The sequence below is a fragment of the Equus przewalskii genome, chromosome 2 (assembly GCF_037783145.1).
Source record: "Equus przewalskii isolate Varuska chromosome 2, EquPr2, whole genome shotgun sequence".
NCBI lineage: Eukaryota > Metazoa > Chordata > Mammalia > Perissodactyla > Equidae > Equus > Equus przewalskii.
In genome coordinates this window covers 7,643,717-7,670,643 of record NC_091832.1, presented here as the reverse complement: position 1 = coordinate 7,670,643, position 26,927 = coordinate 7,643,717, and the positions used below count along the sequence as shown (strand labels likewise).

Genomic DNA, 26,927 nt, shown 5'->3' with positions numbered 1-26,927 from the left:
TTAGGAAACTAAGATATGGTTTCCTAATGATTTGCCAAAGGTCACACAGCTAAGAAATGGTGCAGCCAGGATTTGACACTATGTAGTCTTAGCAGTGGATTAAAGAAAGGGCTGGAGGTTTAATGAGAGGAGATAAGGTTTGAAATATGAAGAGGGGTAGAGAGAAACCACTAGAGAAACAGTACAAGAGTGGCTGGCAGTAGGGAAAGCCCTGCTGAAGTTGGTGACCACGAAATTATGATGACACCAATCTTTACTAGACTTTCTCAGTAGTCTATACGCAGCCACAGAGAAGGCAGACAGGAAGTTCTATTTAGAGAGTAGATTTATGATTTCAGAGATGAAACTATTCCTTATGACAAGGCCCCATGTTACAGTCATGAAGTAGGCGGCAAATGTAAAATACTGATGGTCTCCACAAATTAAGACAAGGAATTAGGAGGTCACAATGTACATAAAGAACAGAAGACCTATTTGATGGGCATATATATATATAATTTCAAATACTCATATTTTAGAAGGAATAACCAAAGAAATAAATTGGCAGTAATTTTATGTATAGTCAGAACAAAAAATTCTGTAGTAATACAACTTTAAAACACCTGTGTATTTTTTAACAATAAGCTATAAGTGCTCCTAATAGACACAAAATTAAAATACATAAAAATTACATTTAGAATTTAATAATATCTTACTCTTCCAAGGATATCCACAGGTAACTTAGAGTTGAGCAACACTGGTTTCACTTTATCACCAGACAGAAATCCATTCACTGGGCTTAAACTATCAAAAATAGCATCATATTTGGCCTTATCTTCAGACTATAATATAAAAAACATCACAAGTTAAGTAAAGGCGACTGCAGTTCTAAAAATCAAGTCCTCAAAAAATAAACATTTTTTTAAACTATCATTTAAAAAATATTTTTCATTTTCATCAAAATACATTACAGTAAATAATAATTTAATTTACTCCACTCAAGAGTTCAGTAACCCCTCCATTCCTTTTGTAGCTGGAACACTATCTTTGCTTTTCTACTGTTAGGTTAGATTCAGAAGCTTTCAGTGATAGAAGGGCTTTGAGAAGAGGTAGTCCAACATTCTCACTTACACAGATCCACAGCAAGTAAGAAACTTTTCTAAGAACACACAGCTAGTTAGCGACTTCCTAAACATGGTGCTAGTTACACTTCAAACTCAAATTTCAAAAACAAAATTGCTGTCACAGGCATCAATATCAGTTTCCCCCATTTTTCCCAAAGCAAGATTTCTTTTCCTTATCAATAAAAAGACATTTCCTAAAACCCCGGAAAGTTAATTGTAAAACATAAAATACTATTCTTCATGATTTGCCCAGTCAAGGCCAAATCCCTATACTTTTTAAAATTAGTTAATAAACACAAGCACACAAAGACATACAAACCAAAATGGCTTTCTGACAAAAATGTACACATTTATTAAAGGTCATTTGATCTGCTATATTCTAATATTATTCTAAAATTACAATTTTAAAAATCTAATAACACAGCTATAACCAGTGTGATGCCTCCAAATAGCTATAATGCAAAATACCCACTTCAGAAAAAGATTTCAGAAAGAATAATTTTTTTTAGAGCCATAAAGAGAATATATAGTTAACCAGAATTTTCAAGTAAGAAATAATACTAGTCAGGTAAACTACTTAATCATCAAATATTTTAGTTAATACAGGATTATGACGTCACCATTTTTAGTTTACACTATGTAACAGAAATGAGATTAAGCCAATAATAATTGTCACAAAATGATTGACAGACCTGTCGGACCCTTCAAAAGATTGCTACTATCACAGGCCGGCCAGGAGGCTCAGCGTTAAGTGCGCACGTTCCGCTTCTCGGCAGCCCAGGGTTCGCTGGTTTGGATCCTGGGTGCAGACATGGCACCACTTGGCACGCCATGCTGTGGTAGGCGTCCCACATATAAAGTGGAGGAAGATGGGCATGGATGTTAGCTCAGGGCCAGGCTTCCTCAGCAAAAAAAAAAAAGAGGAGGACTGGCAGTAGTTAGCTCAGGGCTAATCTTCCTCAAAAAAAAAAAAAAAAGATTGCTACTATCAGTATTTCCCCAACAGTAAAAAATGAAACTCTAGTGCAGATTGCAATATATTTTGGAAGCAGGAGGAGAGGATTATACGGAAGCAAAGAAGGGTAAAAAGAGAATAGTTACAAAGTTTACTTACTTTTACAGCCCACGGGAGCTCAGTTGCAGAGGTTCCACTGATTAGCAAAGGACTACTGGCATCATGCTTAAAATGAAAATTCAGTATATGAAGGGTTGAAACCCCACATCAATAAACAACAAAATGGTCTTTGAATTTAAATACATTCACACAAAACATTGGATCTCACTGCACAGTACACACTATTTTACATTAATTCTATTAGACTTTCATCTAAGTACAAATGAAAAAATAACTGAGTTAGCTGCATAAGTGATTGTGAAGCAGTAACTAAAATATATATTATAGAAGAAATCTTATTACAACTGAGATCAAGATAAAGATATCTGAATGTAACAGAAATATTTATGGTCCTATTAACTGATGACTTTTTCCCAACACTATTTAAGGAAAACACACTGGTACAAGAACCCAACTCAGGATTTCTAGGTACATGAACTTACTAAGAGCATGCCCAAATTATTATGTCTATCTGCTTATAGAGACAGATGAATATATTTGAAACATTTTTATAATAACATAGTTAGACAATGAATCCCTAAATTAACCGCTGATTCTATACCTAAATTTAGAAGTGCAGAAATTCTCAAAACTAAAGTTAAATTCATAATACTCAGACCAAATATTTTTAAGATACTGAAGTTAAAAACAAGAAGAGTCATGAAACTTCTGAAAAAGGGAGTAGAGTGGGGAGGACTACCTCTGACAGATATAAAAATAAATTACAAAATATGATAATTAAAACAATGTGAGATCAGGGCCTAGCCCAGTGGACAAGTGGTTAAGGTTCCACGCACTCCACTTCAGCAGCCTGGGTTTACAGGTTTGGATCCCAGAAGCAGACCTACTCTGCTCACCACTCATGCTGTGGAGGTGTCCCACGGACAAAAAAAAAAGAGGAAGACTGGCATAGATGATAGCTCAGGGTGAATCTTCCTCAGCAAAAAAAAAAAAAAACAGTGTGAGATCAGCATATGGATAAAGACATCAATGGGAATGAACAGAAAAATCCAGAAAGAAATCAAAATACATATGAGAATTCAGCACATGATTGAGGTGGCATTTCAAATCAGTAAGGAAAAGACTGATACATTCAATAAACTGTATTAGGTCTCTAAAGTAGCCATCTTGAAAAAAATCATAAATTTGAATCCATACTCCTATCTCATATCACGGCAAACATAAGTGTGAAAAAAGAAACCAGAAGAAAAACTTAAATCCTAATAATTCATTTACATAGAAAACAATGACTTCTTTATGGAAAAAAATCATCACCAAGTCAAACGAAAAATGATAAACTGGGAAAAATATTTGCAACTCATCTAGACAAAGCTGTTTTCTTAATATATAAAGAGCCTCTAGAATTCAATAGGAAAAAGATCAACAACCCTCGAAAAATAGGCAAAGTCTATAAACAGACATTTCACATAAAGGCAATGTAAATGGCTGATAAGCATGAGAAAAACTACTCAACCTCACTCTATAAAACCAAAAGGACAAATTAAAACTACACTTACATTCCATTTATCATCTATCAAACTGACAAGGATCCAAAAGTTTGGCAACAGTATGTTAGCAATAGTGCACTCAACCAATTGCTGGTGGGAGTACCAACTAGTACAACCACTATGGAAGACAAGTTGATATTGTATGTGAAAATTACAAATGCACAAACTTTTCAAACAGCAATTCAACTTCCAAGAATTTACACACATAAATATATTTCTGTATATGCAAAATGACAGATATTCAAGGTTATTATTCATTGCAGCATTTTTTATTATAAAAGATTAGAGACTAGCTAAAAGTGTATCAATACAAAGTTAAATACATTATGGTAAATAGAAGCAAGGAAATGTTATGTAGCTATGAAAAAGAATGAGGAAGCTTTTATGTGATATCTGAAGACCTCTAAAACATATTATTAAAAAAGGTATAGACTTGTGCATATAATATGCTACAATTAATGTAAAATTAGGCAATAAGTATTTATATTCCTTTATATACACATATAACTCTGAAAGGATACATAAGAAACTAGTAACAGCAGTAGCCATTAAAAAAGAAAATCAAGGGCTGGCCTGGTGGCTTAGTGGTTAAGTTCATGTGCTCCAGTTTAGTGGCCAGGCGTTCACAGGTTCAGATCCTGGGCAGAGACCTAACACACTGCTCATCAAGCCATGCTGTGGTGGCATCCCACATACAAAACAGAGGAAGAGTGGCACAGATGTTAGAGACGTGACAATATTCCTCAAGCAAAAAGAGGAAGATTGGCAACAGTTGTCAGCTCAGGGCCAATCTTCCTCACCAAAAAAAGAAAATCAGGTAGCTGAGTGATAGGGGTTAAAAGGAAAACTTTTTAATATAGTAATTTTAATTTTCAAATTATGTGGTATCACCTTTTTCAATCAAATAAAATTTAAATTTAAAAGCATTTCTTACAAATCTTGGTGGAGGAACAGCCAGGTTCAAGCTACTCAGTGAAACCTCCAATCCATTCTGGGCACATGCCACAAGACGCAAAGCAATGAAGAATTCCTGAGAAAGAAAAGTATGAATGTTAAGAGCATTATCTATCTATCTATTCATTCATCCATCTGTCCGTCTATCTACACACATACTTATAATCTGAAAATATAAAACATTTTGCAATTACTCCAAGGTTTTTATGTAGCAACAAATATAACAGTACATTTGCTTGAAAAATACTTGCTTTAAAATTGGGAAGAGATTTATGTACAAAGATGTTCCTAACAAATAGAAAAAAGTCTCAATATAAAAGGAAAAATAAACAAATTGTGATACATACAGTGGAAATCATGCAAAATTAACAATCATGCTTCAAATAACATTTAATGATGTTAAGAAATGTTTTTTATCATTTAAGAGAGAAAAAAGAATCTGAAGAAAAGCCTAGAAGAAAATAGTACCTAAATGTTATCAAAAGTCATCTGTGGATTGGAGATTATAAATTTTGAAAGTGGATCAACCATTGCTATTCCAGAAAAGCTACAGAGAATAAATGTGCAGCATCTAAAACAATTATATAACTGCTTGACTTCAAAATACTTGTAAATCTCTCCCAAAGGTCCTTGGATTTTTGGCATTTGAAGTCTGGGTCAAAATGTAATAAATACAAACAAAGATGCTGAAGCAACTGGTTTTCAGCTGTTGTGAGTTACATTCAGGTCTGGAAATAGACATAAAAGTCCTCACTCCACTTATAATTACTTGCAACTTGTCAATACTCTAGTACAACTGCCGATGCAATCAACCTTTCACCACTTCTCTCAAACCTCCTACACTCACCTATACCCTTCGTACCCAATTCCTAACATATTCTTAGAACCTTGCAGGTTGTCTACTTTATATAATACTTTGCCTTCACTCATAAATTTCTTGAGAAAATGCTATTTCAAGATCTCTCCGTCTCTTTTCATTCACTCCACAAGCTTCTATGCACTCTGACTTCAATTCCCACAATTAACAAGAGAAACTACTGCCTGTGTCACAAATAACCTGCTAGCTACCAAATACAATAGACTCTAAAAAAAAAAAAGCCTCATCCTACTTGTTTTCTTTGGCAGCCTGGACAATATGCTCCTCCCTGAAGCTCTCCTCCACCAACAGAGCTTCATAAAGCTCTCCTCTGACCTTTGAGTCTCTTCTGCTTGGAGTCAACACCTCCTCCAACCTTTAAATGCTCGTATTCTAAGTATTCCAACATTAATCCTCTTTTTCTTCTCATTCTATGTGAGATTCAATTACTGTTAGGTAATCAGGCCCACTTCCATAGTATAGATCAGATCTGAAGTGAAATAGTCCCCCATTAAATGCCACTTGTGCTCCTTAGAAGTTGTGAGGCCATGGGCAAGTTAAATAAAACTCTTGTATAAGAGAAGGGATAATACCTACCTTGTAACGTATTGTGAGGAACAAAATAAAAACCATACTATAGGAAAAAAGCACCTATCGTCACTTTTGGCACACAGAAACTCAGGAAGTATCGAGGAATTTTTTTTCTTTCATATGTTAATTCAGAAATCTATTCCTCCAATGCAAACATCAAAGTTTTAACTGTAGACCCATAAATCCAGTCACCTGGATGTAATAAAGACAACTCAAACTCAACACCTTAAGTCCAGGAATATCAGTGAAGAATTTATTACACTGTAAACTCATGAAAATAGGGACCACGTCTGTCATGTTCACCTCTGTATTGCCAAAGCCTGGTCAAAACACATACTCAACAAATATTTGCTGACTGAGTGCAGAGCACCCTGGGTACCCATATGAATTTAGTTTTTCTGCACCTCCAGTGTGCCAAACTGCTCCTTCTGCCCAAGGGCTCTAATGGGGACTACAATCTAGCCCTGGAATCTTAATTAAGAGACTGAGTATTCTCAACTAATTTTTCCCATCCCTTTTCTGAGTTTGATACTGCTTCAGCTATCCCTTTAGGGGGGAATTAGCTTTGAGTAGCAATGCTCAGCCAATGTATCAGCATGTAGCAAGCTTTGAATTCGATCCTGTAGAACTCTGAAATCCATCCCCAACAAGCAGAACTTCAAGTACACTGATAGTGTCCAACACTCACAACCACTTTTACATATTTCTGGTCTAGGGCTTACTTCTGGCCTGTAAACCATTTTTTGGTTTATACGTTAGAAGTAAGACCTAGACCAGAATACTCAGATTTGATTAATCAAGAGCTTCCTTTCAAACATATGGGGCAATACCATCTTAACACTTAAGTAATAACATCCACTTTTATTTATAACCCTGTACACTTACAAAATTTAATTAAAATACAGAGAGCAAAGTCTCTCTGAATGACTGAGAAAAATAAATTCCATGTTATTGTTTGAACGGCATCCCCCTAAAACTCATATATTGAAATCCTGTCCCCCAAAGATAATGGTATTAGGAGGTAGGGCCTTTGGGAGGTGCTTAAGCCATTAGGGTGGGGCCCTCAAGAATGTGATGACAGTCACCCATCCCTTAACCACAAGGATCCGCGATACATTCAGAGAAACGTGTCGTTAGGTAAACATCATAGAGTGTACTTACACAAACATAGATGGTATAGCCTACTACACACCTAGGTTATATGGTACTGATCTTATGGGACTACCATCATATATGTGTTCATCACTGACCAAAGCATCGTTATGCAGTACATGACTGTAGTGCCTTATAAAAGAGGGTCCAGAGAGATCCCTAGCCCTTCTGCTATGTAACGAGAAATCTGCAACCTGGAAGAGTCCTCACCAGACCATGTTGGCACTCTCATCTCAGACTTCCAGCCACCAGAACTGTGAGCAATAAATTTCTGCTATTTATAAGTCACCCACCCACAGTCTGTGGTATTTTGTTAGAGCATCCCAAGCAGACTAACACACTCCAGGAGAACAAGGTCACCAAATTAACAGTAATCTTTGAGAATTAGTTACTTTAATGTCTACTGGTTGGAAATATTTCCATTTTTATGACACTTGCCCTTGCAAAACCCTATTGGTGGTAAAAACAAATTCTTAGCTTAAAAATACAAAAAACTCCTGGCTATTTTTTATTCTGAATCACTCAAAAATATTTTCATAACAATTGTCTGAATCTTACTTGTTTGTTCAGGAGACCTTTGCCATCTGTGTCAGCTAAATCCCAAATCTGAAATTTAGGAAAAAAAGTATCAATCTATATTTTAAACAAAAATCATCTTAAAGATAAATTAAATCCCTGCAATTTACAACATCATGCTCCTTGGTAGTCAGATTTAAGAATCACAGAATTAAAAGTAGAAAGAAACCTTAAAGATCATTTAATGCAATCCTTCACAAAGATACTAAGGCCCAGTGAGTTTAAGAGACTTACTTAAGAACATTCAAGGAATCTGGGAAAGAACTAAAATACAGGTTCTAACTCCAAGTCCAATGCTCTTTCTACTAGAACATACTAGCTTGATTTTAGATCCTCATAAGATGATATTCTTTCTTATGGGTAAGTTGAAATACTTATTGTTGTGAATAATTTATTTGTAACATTTGTAAATATGTTTATTTGTGAATAGCTAAATTATTAATAATGATTATTTTTCAGGGTTTTGAAATACATATCAATATCATCTATAAGGATTCACCAGGAGATCAGGCCAGGAGAGGGACTTCCCATCTCTCTGCATTCTTTCCTAAGCTTCTCATCACCTCCCCTATTTACCACATGTTAAACACAGTTAGAGACAGTTATAACAGAGGAAGTAATGATAGAGCCAACTCAGAGTGAGTGACAAGGGTCCCAGTCTGCACTGTTTGTCCCCACAATAGCCAAATGTACTATTTCTTCCTCATTCATCCTACTAAAAAGTTAATTTGTTTTCTAAAAATCTAAAAAGCATCTTACTTTTCAAGAGGGGAAATCACTACACCACAAATTTCCTCCATCTCATTACTGTAACTTCTACTATAACATAGTTCTAACCTCTAAGTTTCTTGACGGTATCTTTCTGAATTTGCATCAAATTTATCTACACTACTAAATATTCATTATAATCTAGTTATAATGAACAAATACTACCTTTCCAAGTATCAGGTCTGGAAGCCCTGATTTTTTCAGGAAAGCAGCAGCATCAGAAGCTAATACCCTTCCAGTATTGCCTGTATCAACCTGAAAGATACAAACTGTAAGTTAACAACAAAGACAAAATTATCATTTACCTGCCTTCCTCCCTGTGATTTAGGAACTGGCTTTTTCAAAAAGGGAACAGGAATCCTTTGACTAACAAAGGTCAAGGAACATGCAGAAAACCATATGAGTAGACTACTATCTCGGCAGCACGGGCAATTTACAAAGTTTTTTATCACACCCATTATATAAATGGGAAAACTGAAGCTCAGAGAAAGTAGAGCAAATTAGTAGAGTCACAACATTAACACACATCCGACTCCAAGTCTTCTATAGTTGCCATTGAAATTCCAGTATACATGAAAGGTAATAGGAGGAAAAGGGCAGCATTTCCTGGAGAGGTCTTTTCATAAATGGGAATAGTTGTATGTGTTATCTGATTTTTCAAACATCCTAAAATCATTAACTTCTGCTTTCATACTTACTCTTAGAAACCGCAACACTTAAAAAAAAAAAATCAAAGCAGCATCAGCTCTAAAACCAGCAATGATTCCTTAACAAACTTAAAGAGACATTTTTAAAACTGTGAGGTTCCTAAAGCACTTTAAGGGACACATCATTTTAACTGATGGGGACTTTCCTTTAAGACAGAATGAGGTCACCAAGAACAGAAAAACAGTTCAAGAAAATAATGATTCTCACTTCTGTAAAGATTTCCTAAAGTAAAGTTCTATTTTCTAAAAACGAAAAGTAAATTTTAAAAAGTCACAGGCAATGTAACATGATACTAGGATGTTTGTGAGCTAGATGTTTCTCTGGTTTAGTTAAAAGATTAAGTTTGCTTGTAAACATATACAAAGCATTCCAAACAGCCTAATTCCAGCAAAGGAGCAAAAGAAAAATCCTTTCTTTCAAGTGCTACAACATGGGATAAACCAGGCACTCAGCAAAAATAAAGAATTGCCCAATCCAAATTTGGGGTAACAAGGGAGTACGAAAAGGATTGGGAAACCTGCCTCCAGAATTTTCCAGAACTCCTTTTCTTTGCCCACTTCCTGACCAGGATGGGGGGAAAAAAGGAACACCTACCACCAGCAAACCCTAAATACAGAGGCACTCAGGGAAAATACTGACCAAACTCTCATGAAATACTTATGTACTGTATTCCAATAAAGAATTTTACTATCTTCCATTCTTTCAGTTACTATAATAAACAGCGCCATTTAGTTTTTGTCATTTACAGGCAGTTTCTGTTTACTGTGATGCTTGCCTAAATGCTGTGTCATAAGGTACCAGCTAGAATGAGTCTTCAACAAAGACAGTCAGTCTCAAAACCTCATGCATGTACACTGAATTATTAACACTTGAAAATACAGACTTTTGGGTAAAGACTTCTGAGTTGATAACAGTTGAACAACTTTCAGATTGTGCTGGTAGACTAAGTCAGAATTTCTAGAACTCTTTGCAGTCCAGAAGTAGATATATTTCATGAAAGCAGACTCCTGACTCAAGATGCAGGGAACCAAGAAGTAATCACACAGGAGTGAATGAACTGTTGAGGAAAATTTAATTATGGTTATTTACTTGGAATACTGTTGGTAGTACTTTTAATACTCTATTTTCTAATGGATATGTGGAAATGCCCTTTCTTTTTCTTACACTATCTCTAACCCTCAATTTAGTAAGCTCTGCTTTTATAAAGTGAATGAAATAGTTTTCAATAGTATTTGATTCTCACTGACCCTTCAGAAGTGAAAGAAAAAAAAAAATCTTTGACTGAATGTCCTTACTTTTTTATGGCAATATAATTATTACATAGGTTAAATAACAATTTGTCCTTCTTTTTATCAGGATATAATAGAGTAAACAGACTTTGCAAAACAAGGCCATATTTGAGAATGATTCTCTTTTATTCAGCTAGAACAAACCACTATTAAGGAATAAGGATTGACTTTATGTGGAGCCAATGTCTGCAAAGCTCTCCCAAGAAAACTGGCCTGCAACCTGGTTTAGAAGGTCCCAGTCTCTCAGGTAGTAAAGCAAGGTTCACTTACCAGGCTAGGAACTTTAGCAGATATGGGAAACCTCAAGACGAGATAAATTCACTCAAATTTATATGTGCTACAGGTGAAATATGGGGGAGAGAATTTCTAAGGTTTGGATCCTAGCCTCAAGATAGAGGAACAAATAACAGAGGCTTTAAAAAGTATAATCTGAGATTCTTTAGAAATTTCAGGCAGAAATTAATCCTTTGGTCTTAGAAGCTGTTAAATAGTGAGTGTATGGCTCTAGATTTGCAAGTCACACTCAAGGAGATCTATAATGGTTCATTAACACTTGCTGCAACTACGCAGACAGCCAGGTCAAACATAATGAGACTAGCCTTTTCTGTAATCCTGATCACAAACTAAGGAGAAGATTGTTAGGAAAAATGATCCAATATTTGGAAATGGGCAAATGAGACTGTCTATACCCTTAGGAGATTATCTGATCTATGGTATGCACTCCTAACTGACTTTCTACTGACTATGTTATTCTACACTCTGTAGGGGTAGACAGATAGCAATGCAAATGATTCCTGTTCATACCAATGAAATGAATTTTGTCTGGTGTAGAATATATATCTCTATAACTCATATTCTCATTTTGACATCTTCTGGTTCCCAGTAATTAACGAGTTGAAGAAAATCCTTGACACATGTTCATTTTATATTTGTATGAGTGTCATGGTTTTAACTTTGTGAAAATTAAACTTTAATAAGTCTTAAAAACAACATGAAAGTCATTTCTATTTGGCTTATAAATTAATTTGGATATTTATATCTAGATGAACATATCTAAAGTTATATGGATTTTTAAGACAATTAAATGTTTTGGCTTAATCATCTTTCCTTCATCTTTCTGAGAGCTTGTCAAAAGCATTAAGTACTCAATGCAGGAGGCCAAAGCACAAGAAACTGAAAACAGGACATGTCAAATTTATCCAGCTGGCTGGTAATCTGCATGTACACAATCAAGAGGTGAAGTGTATTTAATGTTCAATCTAAGAAGACAAAGAAACAAAAATCTTACCTGTCTATAATACTTTTCATATACAGGATTCCCACTTGATAACTAAAATAAATAAATAATTAAAAATTAAATGCTATTCAATAACTTCTATAAATATACTTGCATTCATTCAACAGATGTTTGAGAAACGAAGATGCATAAGATTAAAATATCCTTGATTTCAAAGTTTGGTTTTGTTTCTTTTGTGGGGGAGGGGAGTGAATGAAAGCAACCATATAGATTACTAAGAATCCGGTAGACAAGACATAAAACAAGAATTTTAAAGCTATTTTTGACATCACAACTCTTTTCCTTCACGTAAAATTTTACCCAGAAATCCAACACATAAATTAGGGGTGAAATGCTTTGGTTAAAGACAGTTGAAATGCCCAAAGCCTTATGCATTCAGCCTCTACCCAAGTGCCCAAGGTACCTAGGAATAAAACTCAAAAAACCACTTCAATGAATGAATACACAAACTGACGTACAGAAAGATGATACTGATATCATCCAATCTGAAATGCTTGTGGGTAGAGAGTGCCAATCAATTCACACCACAGTTCAAAAGCTTCCTTGGTTAGCTAATGAACAGATTTACTATCTCATCTGAAAGGTAGTTTAAGAGCATCACTGTTTGAAGGCTCAGGTTCGCTTATACATGAATGTGTAAGAGTGTTCTGGAACCAGGAAGAGAATCTAGGAAGTTCTTCATGAGGATGACATCAGTACAAGAATTTGAAGTATGGGGGAAAGGGGAGAGGGTGAGTCTATAAAGAAGTAACAGCATGCACAAACGCATGCAATCAACAGAAAGCTCAGTTATGTTTGAAAAGAATAGGAAGGAGTTCAAATAGTGACAAGGATTGGAGATAAGGCTGTGAAATTTTGTAGAAGACACCTTATGAGGGGCTTCATCTGCCAAGGTAAAAGTAAAGAAAATGAGGAAGAAAAGGGGGACAAATTCAAGAGTTTTTAACTCAGTATTAATTTTAACTGATTATTTATATGTGAAGAGGGAAAGTAGGATGGAAGGTAGAGGGCTACTTAGGAAACAATTTTAATGGCCCAGCAGACGACCTGAATACTGGCAATGGCAGAAAAGAAAGGTACGATTTGAAGAAAAATTTATAAGATAGATTTGACAGGACTTACTAAGTAGATGAGGGGACAAGGGAGTCTTAATTAGAAATACAAAGCTAAACAGGGAAAAAATCTTCAAGCTTCAAGGTTGAGCCTATAGCCTTAATGGGTACAAGACTGGATTAAGAAACAAACATTCACTGAGTGCCTACTTCAACAAGATATTATGCTAAGTGCTTTATAAATACTACCATACTTAATCCTTGTGAGTCACATATTATCACCCTAGTTTGCAAATGAGGAAACATAGTGTGAACACTAATTTTATGTGTGAATTTGGCTAGCCCATGGTACCAAGTTGTTTGATCAAACACCAGTCCAAATGTTACTGTAAAGGTATTTTTTTTAGATGTGACTAACACGCAAATCAGTAGACTTTGAGTAAAGCAGATTACCTTCCACTATGTGTGTGAGCCTCGCCTAAACAGTTGAGGGCCTTAAGAGAAAAGACTGAGGTCCCCTGAAGAAGAAAGAATTCTGCCTCCACAATGCCTTCAGACTCAGGTGCAACATCAACTCTTCCCTGGGTCCCCAGCCTGCTGGCCTGCCCTGCAGATTTAAGACTTGCCAGCCTCTAGAATTGCATGAGCCAATTCCTTAAAAATCAATCAGAGAGCATGTGCATGTGTATATTCCGTTGCTTCTGTTTCTCTGGAGAACTCTAATACACCTAGTTTCAGAGGTCACTTGTCCAAGCTTTTAAATGGCAGAGCCTGCACTTAAACACAGGTCTGTCCCACTCCAAGCTTCTTGCTCCTTCACAATACCATGCTGATTCCATATGCTCTGCTTAGCTCAGGACAGTCTTGATGTACAATCTGTTGTCTGAGCATCCCATTCAGTTTACCATTTACCTCAGGTTTCTCATTTTCTTAAATGAACTATTAATCACTACATTAAAATAAATGAAAATGGATTTAGTATACCTCTACTGTATACATCTAATTTTTTTTCTTTTTGGTGAGGAAGACTTGCCCTGAGCTAACATGCATTGCCAATCTTCCTCTTTTCGCTTGAGGAAGACTGTCCCTGAGCTAACATCTGTACCAATCTTCCTCTATTTTTTGTATGTGGGACGCCACAACAGCATGACTTGGTGAGCGGTGTATAGGTCCGTACCCAGGATCTGAACCTGTGCACCCTGGGCAGCCAAAGTGGAGCCTGTGCACTTAACCACTAAACCACCAGGCCAGTTCCTACATTTAGCTTCTGGCCAAGGTATCAGCTAGCAGTGTCTAAGTATTCCAACCACTTGAACAAGTGATGAAATCTGAAAGAGAACTAGTGATAATTTCATCTTTCTTTTCCCGATTCTTTATAGATACAACATAACCAACACCTTCTTTTCAAGGACATCATGGAGAAGATTCATTGAAAAGTATCCTCAGACACAAGGAACCATGGACAGCTAACTCCTTACAGCCTTGCAAGACAGTGGAAAAAGTAACTGACACTGGAGCTCCTGCTGGCTTTTTGGTGTGCCAGTCAGTACAGTGACATGTGCAATGACCTACAAGATGCACCAGGCCACCAGATGGCTAAGTCAGTAGGAAATTACAGGTTAGGCGCAAATGAAGTACATGTGAAGAGTCAATAATCTGCAAATTCTTGAGGTAGCTTTGTCATTTATTGTATGGTCTAAACCTACAACTACTTATTTATTTTGCTGTTTGGCAATCATTTTTTATTATCCAATAAGCCCTTTCAGGAAAAAGGAAGAAGAGACTAGGGGGCCACCCCCATGGCCGAGTGGTTAAGTTCACGTGCTCTGCTGCAGCGGCCCAGGGTTTCGCTAGTTCGGATCCTGGGTGCGGACAGGGCACTGCCTTGTCAGGCCATGTTGAGGTGGCGTCCCACATGCCACAACTAGAAGGACCTACAACTATGTACCAGGGGGATTTGGGGAGATAAAGCAGGGGGAAAAAAAGAAAAAAATATATTGGCAACAGTTGTTAGCTCAGGTGCCAATCTTTAAGAAATAAAAAAAATTAATAAAAGAAGAAGAGACTGTATGTTTAACACAAAATTAAGTACTAAAGTTTAGTTTCTCCAGAAAATAGACAGAATTTTCATAAAACATTTGAGGCTATTTCTATTTATCATGGAGCTCTACTAACATCACTGTTAATGAGTTAGGTGCAATTATAAAAATTTACAAATGGGAGAGTGACATCAGCATCATGGCGAGAGAGCCCTTCCCTTCGTCTGACCCCCTCAAGATAAAATGAAAAGGACATTCATAAACCAACAGAGCACATTCACACAACACAATACATGTCTGAGAGATCCACACAGCCAAACGTCTGAAGGTGAAGGTGCTGAACTGCCCCGGGAGGCAGAGGAAGAAAGTAAGTGGATCTCCTCCCCTTCTCAAGTGGCAGTGATCTAGGGCACAGAACATCGTGCTGCAGCTGGCAAGTGACTCTGAGAGAAGGGGGAAAAGGCAGCCCTCCACAGGAACACTTGTCTCTCAGAGTTGCCTCCTAGCCTGTGGGAACACTCCACACTGAGGTGGCTAAGCAATCACGGGAGCATCCACACCAAGCTGAGCAGCTCAGGTGGGCACCGAGTGAGCGCAGCAGAGGATCATACACGTGAAAGAAACCGCCTCTCCCTGTCTCCCACTTGGTGCACCAGCTTAGCCAGTCAGCCAGAGCAGGGGATCCCCGTCAAAGTGCCTGAACCTATGTATGAAAAGCAGCATCGGCCAGTAGACAAACACAGACAGGCCCTGTCGGCACAGATTCCAATGGACGGCACAACTGCCGGGCAACACAGGCCTGCATTAACAAACAAGAAAAATCGCAAATAAGTAATTTAAACAACACCTAACAGAAGCAGAAAAAGACGAACAAAGCCCAAAATCAGCAGAAGGAGGGAAATAATAAAAATCAGAGCAGAAATTAATGAAATAGAAACCAAAACAATAGAAAAGGATCAATGCAACTAAGAGTTAGTTCTTTGAGAAGATAAACAAAATGACGAACCCTCAGCCAGAGTCACTAAGAAAAAAAGAGAGAATCCCCAAATAAATAAAATTAGAAATGAAAGAGGAGAAATTACAATGGATACCACAGAAATACAAAGGATTATAACAGAATACTATGAAAAGCTATATGCCAACAAATTGGACAATCTAAAAAAATGGATAAATTCTTGGACTCATAAAACCTCCCAAACCTGAATCAAGAAGAAACAGAGAATCTGAATAGATCAATCACAAATAAAGAGACTGAAATAGTAATCAAAAACCTCCCCCAAAATAAAAGTACAGGACCAGACGGCTTCTCAGGAGAATTCTACCAAACATTCATAATACCTACCCTTCTCAAACTACTCCAAAAAACTGAAGAAGATGGAACACTTCCTAAGTCATTCTACAAGGCCAACACCACTCTGATCCCAAAGCCAGACAAGGAGAACACAAAGAAGGAAAATTACAGGCTAATATCGCTGATGAACACAGATGCAAAAATCCTCAACAAAATATTGGCAAACTGAATCAGCCATACATTAAAAGGATCATATACCATGATCAAGTGGGATTTATACCAGGGACACAGGGGTGGTTCAGCATCTGCAAATCAATCAATGTGACATACCACATTAATAAAATGAAGACTAAAAACCACATGATCATCTCAATAGATGCAGAGAAAGCATCTGACACGATACAGCATCCATTTATGATAAAAACTCTCAATAAAATGGGTACAGAAAGAAAGTAAACATAATAAAGGCCACATATGACAAACCCACAGCCAACATCATACACAACAGGGAAAAACTGAAAGCCATCCCTCTGAGAACACGAACAAGACAAGGGTACCCACTCTCGCCACTCTTATTCAACATAGTACTGAAGGTTTTGGCCAGAGCAATTAGGCAAGAAAAAGAAATAAAAAGTATCCAAATTGGCAATGAAGAAGTAAAACTCTCACCACTTGCAGACAACATGATTCCACATATAGAAAACCCTAAAGAATCCATCAGAAAACTATTAGAAATAAATCAACCACAGCAAAGTTGCACTGTGCAAAATCAACTTACAAAAATCAGTTGCATTTATATATTCTAATAATGAACTAACAGAAAGAGAACTCAAGAATACAATCACATTTAAACTCCAACAAAAGAATAAAATATCTAGGAATAAATTTAACCGAGGAAGTGAAAGACACATATAATGAAAACTATAAGACATTATTGAAAGAAATCAGTGATGACATAAAGAAAAGCAATGATATTACATGCACATGGACTGGAACAATAAACATAGTTAAAATATCCATACTACCTAAAGCAATCTACAGATTCAACACAATCCCAATCAGAATCCCAATGACATTTTTCACAGAAATAGAACAAAGAATCCTAAAACTCATCTGTGGGAACAAAAGACACCAAATAGCTAAAGCAATCCTGAAGGAAAAAACAAAGCTGGAGGCAGCACAATCCTTGACTTCAAAATATACTACGAAGCTATAGTAATCAAAACAGCACGGTACTGGTACAAAAACAGATACACAGAGCAATGGAACAGAACTGAAAGCCCAGAAATAAAACCACACATCTATGGACAGCTAATCTTTGACAAAGGAGCCAAGAACATACAATGGAGAAAGGAAGCCCTCTTCAATAAATGTTGTTGGGAAAACTGGACAGCCATATGCAAAAGAATGCAAGTAGCCCACTTTCTTTCACCATACACAAAAACTAACTCAAAATGGATTAAAGATTTGAAGGGAAGACATGAAAATATAAAACTCCTAGAAGAAAATATAGGCAGTACACTCTTTGACATCAGTCTTAGAAGCGTCTTTTCAAATACTATGTCTACTTGGGCAAAGGAAACAAAAGAAAAAATAAACAAATGGGACTACATCAAACTAAAGAGCTTCTGCAAGGCAAAGGAAACCAGGAACAAAACAAAAAGATAACCCACCAACTGGGAGAAAATATTTGCAAATCATATATCCAACAAAGGGTTAATCTCCATAATATATAAAGAACTCACACAACTCAACCACAAAAAAAAAACCACCTGATCGAAAAATGAGCAGAGGATATGAACAGACATTTTTCCAAAGAAGATATACAGATAGTCAACAGGCACATGAAAAGATCTATTATTAGGGAAATGCAAATCAAAACTACAATGAGATATCACCTCACAGCCGTTACAATGGCTATAATTACCAGGACAAAAAATAAATGTTGGAGAGGATGTGGAGAAAAGGGAACCCTTGTACACTGCTGGTGGGAATGCAAACTGGTGCACCCACTATGGAAAACAGTATGGAGATTTCTCGAAAAATTAAGAAATATCATATGACCCAGCTATCCCACTACTGGGTATTTATTGAAAGAACTTGAAATCAACATTCCAAAAAGACTTACGCACCCCTATGTTCACTGCAGCATTATTCACAATAACCAAGACGTGGAAGCAACTCAAGTGCCCATCGACTGATGAGTGGATAAAGAAGATGTGGTATATATATACAATGCAGTATCACTCAACCATAAAAAAAGACCAAATCATCCTATTTGCCACAACACGGATGGACCTTGAGGGTATTATGTTAAGCGAAATAAGCCAGAAAGAGAAAGACAAACACTGCCTGATCTCACTCATATGTGGAAGATAAACAAACACATGGACAAAGAGAACAGATGAGTGGTTACCAGAGGGGAAGTGGGTTGGGGAGTGGTCATAAGGGGTAATGGGGCACATATATATGGTGATTGACAAATAATAATGTACATCTGAAGTTTTACAATGTTATAAACTCATAACCTCAACAAAAAAAATTTGCAAATGGTTTTCACACATCCACAGTTAAAATTTTAAGAATAAAAATGGTACTGAATACAAAGAAATACTTCAACATCATAATACGTGTGCTCTACTTGCAATCTATCATCATATTTTAAAGGCTGGAATCTTTGAAAAACTGACTTTCTGAGTCCAACCTGTCTCTGTATTGAATCTTTGAAAACAAGTCCTGTAAAAATTGGTTGCATATTGTTCAAAATCAGCTGGAAATCTTTAAGGAATGATTAAAGTCAATGAATAAAGCTCCAAAGAAACTTCAGCTTTTACCAAATACCAATTATTTTAAACAAAGTTGGCCAAGACATTGAAGCATATCTATCAAAAATAAGGGAAGAACTGAACAAATTAATTAATGAGAGCTCAAATAGTATACAGAATTTGATTTTGAACTTCTATAATTACACTTTGTAATAAATTGTAGGAGTTCCATCAAAAGTCTTCCTATTTTTTTTTTTTAAGATTGGCACCAGAGCTAACATCTGTTGCCAATTTTCTTTTTTTTTCCTCTTCTTTTTTCCCAAAGCCCCCCAGTATGTAGTTGCATATTCTAGTTGCAGGTCTTTCTAGTTGTGCTATGTGGGATGCTGCCTCAGCATAGCCTGATGAGTGGTGCTAGGTCCATGCCCAGGATCCAAACCAGGGAAACCCTGGGCTGCAGAAGCACAAACTTAATGATAGGGCCAGCCGCACGTCTTCCTATTCTTAATGGGGTAAATTTATATTCTGTACGGGAATGTAATGAAAGCCTACAATTTCGCAGTATCTAAATTTAGTAGAACATGTAAAATAATCATAAATAGGGACAACTTAATGACAAGATTTATCTTATAAAAACATTTGTCGGGGCCGGCCCCGTGGCTGAGTGTTAAGTTCACGTGCTCCGCTTCGGCAGCCCAGAGATTCACCAGTTCGGATCCTGGGTGAGGACACGGCACCGCTCATCAGGCCATGCTAAGACGGCGTCCCACATAGCACAACCAGAGGCACTCACAATTAGAATGTACAACTATGTACTGGGGGGCTTTGGGAGGAGAAGAAGAGAAAATAAAAAGAAGATTGGCAACAGCTGTTAGCTCAGGTGCCAATCTTTAAAAAAAAAAATAAAAAATGTCTGGCAAAGAGAGTACCTTTAAGAGAGGCAAAAAGACACTGCCTCTGAAAATACTGGAACTGACAAACATTGTTTTCAGTAAGAAAAAATCAGAATGAAGAATATTCTCTATCTAGCAAAATTTTTCCTGAGCTAACCAGGTAAGTCACAACATACATAGAGTATATTAGCCATTAAAAATAATACTGGTTATAGAGAAGATTTAACTGAAAGGATTAACAACCACAAACCATAAAAGTGTAACTGAAAAATATTACAAACAATTTTATGTAAAAATTAAAACTAGTTAAACTATATTGGAAAATAATTACATTGTTCAGAAAAGTATTAGTGACACAATATTAGAGACAGATATGGCTCAGAAACTGATAAAAAATATGATTATTACCAAAAGTAATTATTCTGTTTATGTTTTTTAACATTCTTTTTTTTTTTAAACAAAGTTCCTTTTTTTTTTTAAGATTTTTTTTTTTCCTTTTTCTCCCCAAAGCCCCCAGGTACATAGTTGTATATTCTTCGCTGTGGGTCCTTCTAGTTGTGGCATGTGGGACGCTGCCTCAGCGTGGTTTGATGAGCAGTGCCACGTCCGCGCCCAGGATTCGAACCAACGAAACACTGGGCCGCCTGCAGCAGAGTGCGCGAACTTAACCACTCGACCACGGGGCCAGGCCTGTTTTTTAACATTCTGATAATCAACGTAAACAGTTTATTTTGTTGTAATACAGAACAAACGTTTTAGAAAATTTTACTTTTGAAAACACACTTTGAATAGAATTATTTTACTGATCTACCAATGTAACAAAACCATTTGGATGGCCAAAAAAATAAATATTTTTTAAAACTCACAGAATTTTAAATATTTGTAATGTCCCTTTCATTCTCAAAAATGTCCCAGTTTGGTTGAAAAATTATATATTCACCCTACTTACAGACAAGGGTGTAAATACTTTGCTAAAGAAAGCAAATAAAATACATTCTCTCAATAAGGAAGAGTTAATTTTTAAAGACAATTCAGTTGAATTTTCAATTCCCAGGAAAAAAATCATACACAGTAAGAAATACCAAGCTCCAAACTGTACCTTATTAATCATTGCATTACAGACACATTGGTTACTACATAAATACATCTGGGGAAGTACTAGCTCACTAATGTGATTCTACAGTACAGCCTATGCTGATACTAACACGATACAGCTAAGTGACAATGGAAAAAGCCATCCAAATTGCCAATTCACTCATCAAGCAAGATAACCAGAGTGTTTTTTGGTGTGTCTCAGTAAAACTGGCACTTTTTAAATGAAATATGATAATTTTAGATTTAAAAAAAAATCACACATACACAACATACATAATGAAGGCAAAGAAAAAAAAATTTGAAAGGCATAGCTAAAACGGGAACAATGATTATCTCTGGATAACGAGATTATAAACGGTATTCTCTGAAAACTTTTTTATAAGTATGTCCTACTTTTATAATTAGAACAATAACGCTATTTTCAATTTGAGGAAAAATATAAAAATCAAAAAATTTGAAATCAGTCTGCAAAACTGCATATGAATTTTTAGCAATAAATTAATTTCTAAAGGAAAACTTTAAAGTTGTCAAAATCAAAATTTGACCTTTTAAAATTCTAACATTATCATAATTTAAAAGCAATTATTTATTCATTAGCTATATCATCAACTCTTATCAGTTGCCACAAAGTAAAATATTCATAAATGTAAGAATTCCTTCTAAACCGTCAATAGCTACTTATTACTACTCTGAAAAAATGTTAAATGCTTGTAAATAAGAGAAGTTAGAAAGTCAACATAGTTTTGTAAAAAAACGCTCAGGTTTTACTATCAGATAGGCCTAGAATCAAAGCCCATTCCATTACTTCTTAGGTGTATGATCTTGAGCAACTTATATTCACCTCTTTGAAAAGCCTGTCTCCTTATCTGTAAAGTGCTAATAATATCTATTTTTCATGGGTTTTTTTTTTTTAAAGATTTTATTTTTTCCTTTTTCTCCCCAAAGTCCCCCAGTACATAGTTGTATATTCTTCGTTGTGGGTCCTTCTAGTTGTGGCATGTGGGACGCTGCCTCAGCGTGGTTTGATGAGCAGTGCCATGTCCGTGCCCAGGATTCGAACCAACGAAACACTGGGCTGCCTGCAGCGGAGCGCACAGACTTAACCACTCGGCCACGGGGCCAGCCCCCTATTTTTCATGGGTTTTCTATGAATTCAATTAATTGAAATAAAAAGAGATAGCTAGTTGTTCTCTAATATCCTTTCTTGTCTTCTTTCTTTAGCAATAGTATCCCTAAGCTTTACCTGGACATGCGGACACATAGCTAAAGCTGCATTTCCCAGCCTCTCCCGAAATCCCAGCTCTCCTCAGTGAAATCTGAAAGGAAATAATGTGTCCAACTCCCAGGCTGTGCACCTGCAGGGAAGGAGAATGCCTCCTACCTCCCAGCCTTTCCTCCAGCTGGTCAGAATGCAGGTATGGTGGCAGAACATGAAGGAGTTGTCCAGAGTGAGAGATGGGACACATGACTGAGAATAAAAAAGCATCAAGAGAAAGAGGGCCTAGGTCCCTGACACTATTATGAAGCTGCCATATCAGCCCCACACCACTTAGCCTACTTGGACAGCTACCTGAGAGAGAGAAACTCTCTCTTGTTTAAGCCACTGTGATTTTGGCTTGAATCAATATCCTAACTAACACAAAAAAGATTTAAAAAAAAAAAAAAGAGAGAGCACTGCTATTTTTATTAAGAAAAAAATCATGTAAAGTATAATAAACTTTACTAAGAAAAAAGTTATTACAGAAACATAGCATAGTATACCACCCTAAGCTCTGGTAGACTGCATTGTAATTCTCAACCATTTATTCTCCTCTTATAAGAGTATTAACATCCCTGCCTGTTGCCATGTGATTTTTAGTGCCTCTGTGGGTACCCTACTGTTGGCCTGGCCACGTGACTTACTTTGGCCACTGAAATATGAGAAAGTTTCAGTTCCAAGGAAAAGCTTTAAGAGCTATTGTGTTTTCACCAGCTCTTACTCTTTTCTCTCTGCCAAGAAAACAGTATGTCACAAACAGGGGGTGCTCCTTCAGCTTAGATCCTGAAATGGAAAAGAACTATGAAGTAGAACGATAGCTGACTACTATGGAATCTACAACGTGAGCAATAAATAAACCTTTGTTATTGTAAGCTCCTGATATTTGGGGTTGTTTCTTAGCACAGTATAATCTAGCAAAAATTAACACATAGGTAACCTAACACCAAAGTATACCAGGTAGTAAAAAAAAAGAAAGAAAGCAGAGCAGTTCTCATCTTTAGAGCTGGTGGGGAGGAGGAGTTCAAGGAAACACAAGCAGCCAGTTGTGCAGATCCTTAAAGAATGCACAGCATTAACCCTCAGCTCTGTCATCCACAACTCTGGATGCCTTCTACAGACAGAACAATAGATTTAGGTGTCTGGGGTTACAAAAATCACATAGGGCTCCTGCCCTCAACATCGTTTACATTCGGGGCCAGCAGGCAAAAGAGCAGGCAAAAGAACTTCAAAAGATCGCACAGCTATATACCACTGAAAAACAATGGGTATAAACAGACAATACGAGCAACTCACACCAACAATGGAGGGCTAGCTTTTGTTCAATCCAATTCAACCTGATCAAAAATCTAGGTGGCAAAGTAACAAAGAATGACGAAAAGTAGCTCTGGTCTCTCATCAGAAGACAGTGAGTGCTACATATGCCGTTCTAGCCAGTCCAAAATGAACAGAAATCACTGGAAGAAGTATTATTTTTAAGCACGAAAAATACATGGATTTATAAAAATTCATACAAGGAACAAATGAAACAGAATAACTATTTCCCACATTTGTACAGCACTTTACCTTTCACAAAGGATATTCCCAACCTCATCTCTCACATCCTTTTTCTACATTAACCCAGATGATTACATCAATTCCCATAGTTAAAACTACTTATGCTGATGACCACCAAATTGATACCTTTAGTTCAGACCTCCTCTGTGAACTTCAAACTTATATATTAACCATCCATTTTACATCTGCACTTGGATGTTTCCCAAACATCTAACAGAACTTGTATTTTTCTTTTTCCAAAAACCTATTCCTCTCCCACTACCAACCACCTAGGTGCACAAGTCAAATACCTAAATACCTAAGAGTTACCCTGTCCCTCACTCTCAATTTTCACTCTATGAGCAAGTCCTAACAACTCTAATTCCAAGTCATGTTGAACTCATCTACTTCTCTCCATATCTTAGTCCATATCTTGTCTTGACTATTACAACATTTTATCCATCCCATCTGCTTTTATTCTTGCCTATTTTTCTCTCCAGATAGATGGCACAGTAGTCATTTAAATATATAAATCAGGACATAACATTCTTCTGTTTAAACCCCTCAATGGTATCTTATTTGACAAAAAATAAAATACAAACTCCTTGCCATAGCTTCAACTCCCTGCATTATCCAGCCTCACCCAGGGCCACTAACTTCACTCTGATGTTTCAGTTCTTCTAAAAGAGCAAACTGTCTCAACTCAGCCTTTGCATGTGTCATTCTCTCCTCCTGAAAAGCACGGCTAATGTCTTCATTTTCTTTAGGACTCAGCTTAAATGTTACCCACTCAGAGACTTTCTGATCATCAGAAAGTAGGTCCTCTGGGCCAGTCCTCTGTGGCTGAGTGGTGAAATTCAGCGCACTCCGCTTCGGCGGCCTGGGTTCAGTTCCTGGACACACACCTACAATACTGTTAGCAGCTATGCTGTGCTGGCAGCCCACATACTAAAAAATACAGGATGATTGGCATGGATGTTAGCTCAATGCAAATGTTCCTCAGCCAAAAAAAAAAACGTAGGTCCTCTTCTCACATTTTCTACCTCAGCCTTGTCTCCTTCAAAGATCTTATTACAACTTGTTTTTATTTTGTATGTGCGTGTTTTTTTGGTCACCCTCACTATAATACGAGCTCCTTGAGAGCAGAAACCCACATCTATCTTGTTCACCATCATATCCCCAATATCTAGCATAGCACCTATATATGGAAGCCCGCGATAAATATTAGTTGAATGAATCACTGCTAGTGAAATTTCTTCTTGCAGTAAATTCTCAAATATTGCTGGGAGTATAAATTCATTTATTCAACATTTATTGACAACCTACTACTTGCCAAAGATTGAGCTAGGCACAGTAACGAATTATACATAGTCCCTTCTCTCAAGTTTACTGGTCTAGTACGGAGAGAAAGAAAAACATAAGGCAAGTCCTTACTTCCTCAACCTCTTCTTAGAATGTTCCGTCCACCTCTCTACATGAACTAACACTTGGTCCTCTCCCGAAGAGAAAGCCAGACACAATCTTTCCTCAGAATGTTACCTTCAATTCCCTATGAAACTCAATCTCTCACCTCCCTTCTCAAATGGTAGCTGTCCGGTTTAACAACCTGCCTATCTCAGGTTCTAGAAATGGGATTAAAATACTCTTTGCTCACCTGTGCAGCTTGTCCACATTATATCATGTGTCACTTAACAACGAATGAGGATACGTTCCTCATTACACATTACACATTACATAAAACATCATTACACAAACCTAGATGATATAGCCTACTACACACCTAGCTATATATTGCTAATCTTATGGAACCATCATCATATATGTGGTCCATCGTTGACCAAAATGTCATTATGCGGCACATGACTGTACTTGACTTCTTGTTTAAAAACAAAATAAAGTACTACTCTTTTGAGGCTCTCCTTTCAACAAAATTACTCTCTTCCTTATTACTGTTATCTTTTAACCTCTTGGCCTCTCTATCTCATTCATCTAATGCTTTGGCACCTGGCTGATTGTCTTCCTCTTCACCCTAAACCTCCATCAAACTGGATGACTTCACCGTAGACTTGGACAACCCATCCAATAATCTGGCTTCTTACTTCCTTGATCTCGTTCATTCCAATGTCTCCCCAAAACACAGAGTTATACAATGCACCACCAGTGTGGACCTATGCTACGGTCCAGTCATCCTCTTACTACCATGGTAACATCCTTCCTGGCCCTTCTACGAGCACCTGAAAGCAGTCTATCTCCTAAATCATTATTTCAAGCATCTTGTTTTCCAACGATAATCTCTTCTTTCAAGTTATCATCCTTTGACCTCTCTAAGACCTGTTATCCATGGACCCTTTCATTTTGACCCTGATCCATCAGACCAGACCTTCTCTTTGCTTTACTTTCCTCCTCATTCAGTTTAGATTCTATGATGCATCATTTCAATAATCTTCTTGGCAATAACCTAAATACCCTTGCTCCTCTTGTCTTTTGGTCATATCAGTATAGGAAAATCCCAAACCTGGATGAACCCAACTATCCTCTTTTCTTTGAGGCTACAGCTGAGAAAGTCACTCAACAGGACAGACTGGTACTACTATAAATTTATGATCACTGTATTAGTTTGCTGGAGCTGCTATAAAAAAGTACCACAAACTGGGTAGCTTAGAACAACAGAAATTTACTGTCTCTCAGTCTGAAGGCCAGAAGTCCAAAATCAAGGTGTTGGCAGGGCCATACTCCCTCTGAAGGCACTCGGGAAGGATCTGTTCCAGGCCTCTCTCCTACTTCTGGTAGTTCCTTGGCTTGTGGCAGCGTAACTCCAGTCTTCACATGGTGTTCTCCTTCTGTGCATGTCTGTGTCCAAATTTCTCCTTTTGATGAGGACACCATTAATATTGGATTAATGGCCCACCCTAGTCCAGTACGACCTCATCTTAACTAATTACATCTGTAATGACTCTATTTCCAAGTAAAGTCACATTCTGAGGTACTGGGGTTAGGATTTCAACATACGAATTTAGGGGAGAGAAGAGGGGCACAATTCAACCCATAACAATCAGTAACCTCAATTCTTTCTGACAAACTTACT

The 26,927-nt window shown here is 37.0% G+C and overlaps 1 protein-coding gene across 7 annotated transcripts in view; it reads right to left on the bottom strand.

The window, feature by feature from the left end:
* EPS15 (epidermal growth factor receptor pathway substrate 15) overlaps positions 1–26,927 on the bottom strand; it is a 129,618-nt gene that overhangs the window by 82,648 nt on the left and 20,043 nt on the right. For 6 of the 7 annotated variants that reach the window (XM_070609674.1, XM_070609676.1, XM_070609675.1 and 3 more), the window contains exons 2-7: positions 11,908–11,949; positions 8,788–8,877; positions 7,837–7,884; positions 4,660–4,755; positions 2,218–2,283; positions 696–821 (exon numbers count right to left, since the gene is read on the bottom strand). In XM_070609674.1, coding sequence (XP_070465775.1) covers positions 696–821; positions 2,218–2,283; positions 4,660–4,755; positions 7,837–7,884; positions 8,788–8,877; positions 11,908–11,949 — 468 coding nt within the window. Of the gene's footprint in view, positions 1–695; positions 822–2,217; positions 4,401–4,659; positions 4,756–7,836; positions 7,885–8,787; positions 8,878–11,907; positions 11,950–26,927 lie in introns of all 7 variants that reach the window. The other variant, XM_070609680.1, reaches the window with a different exon arrangement.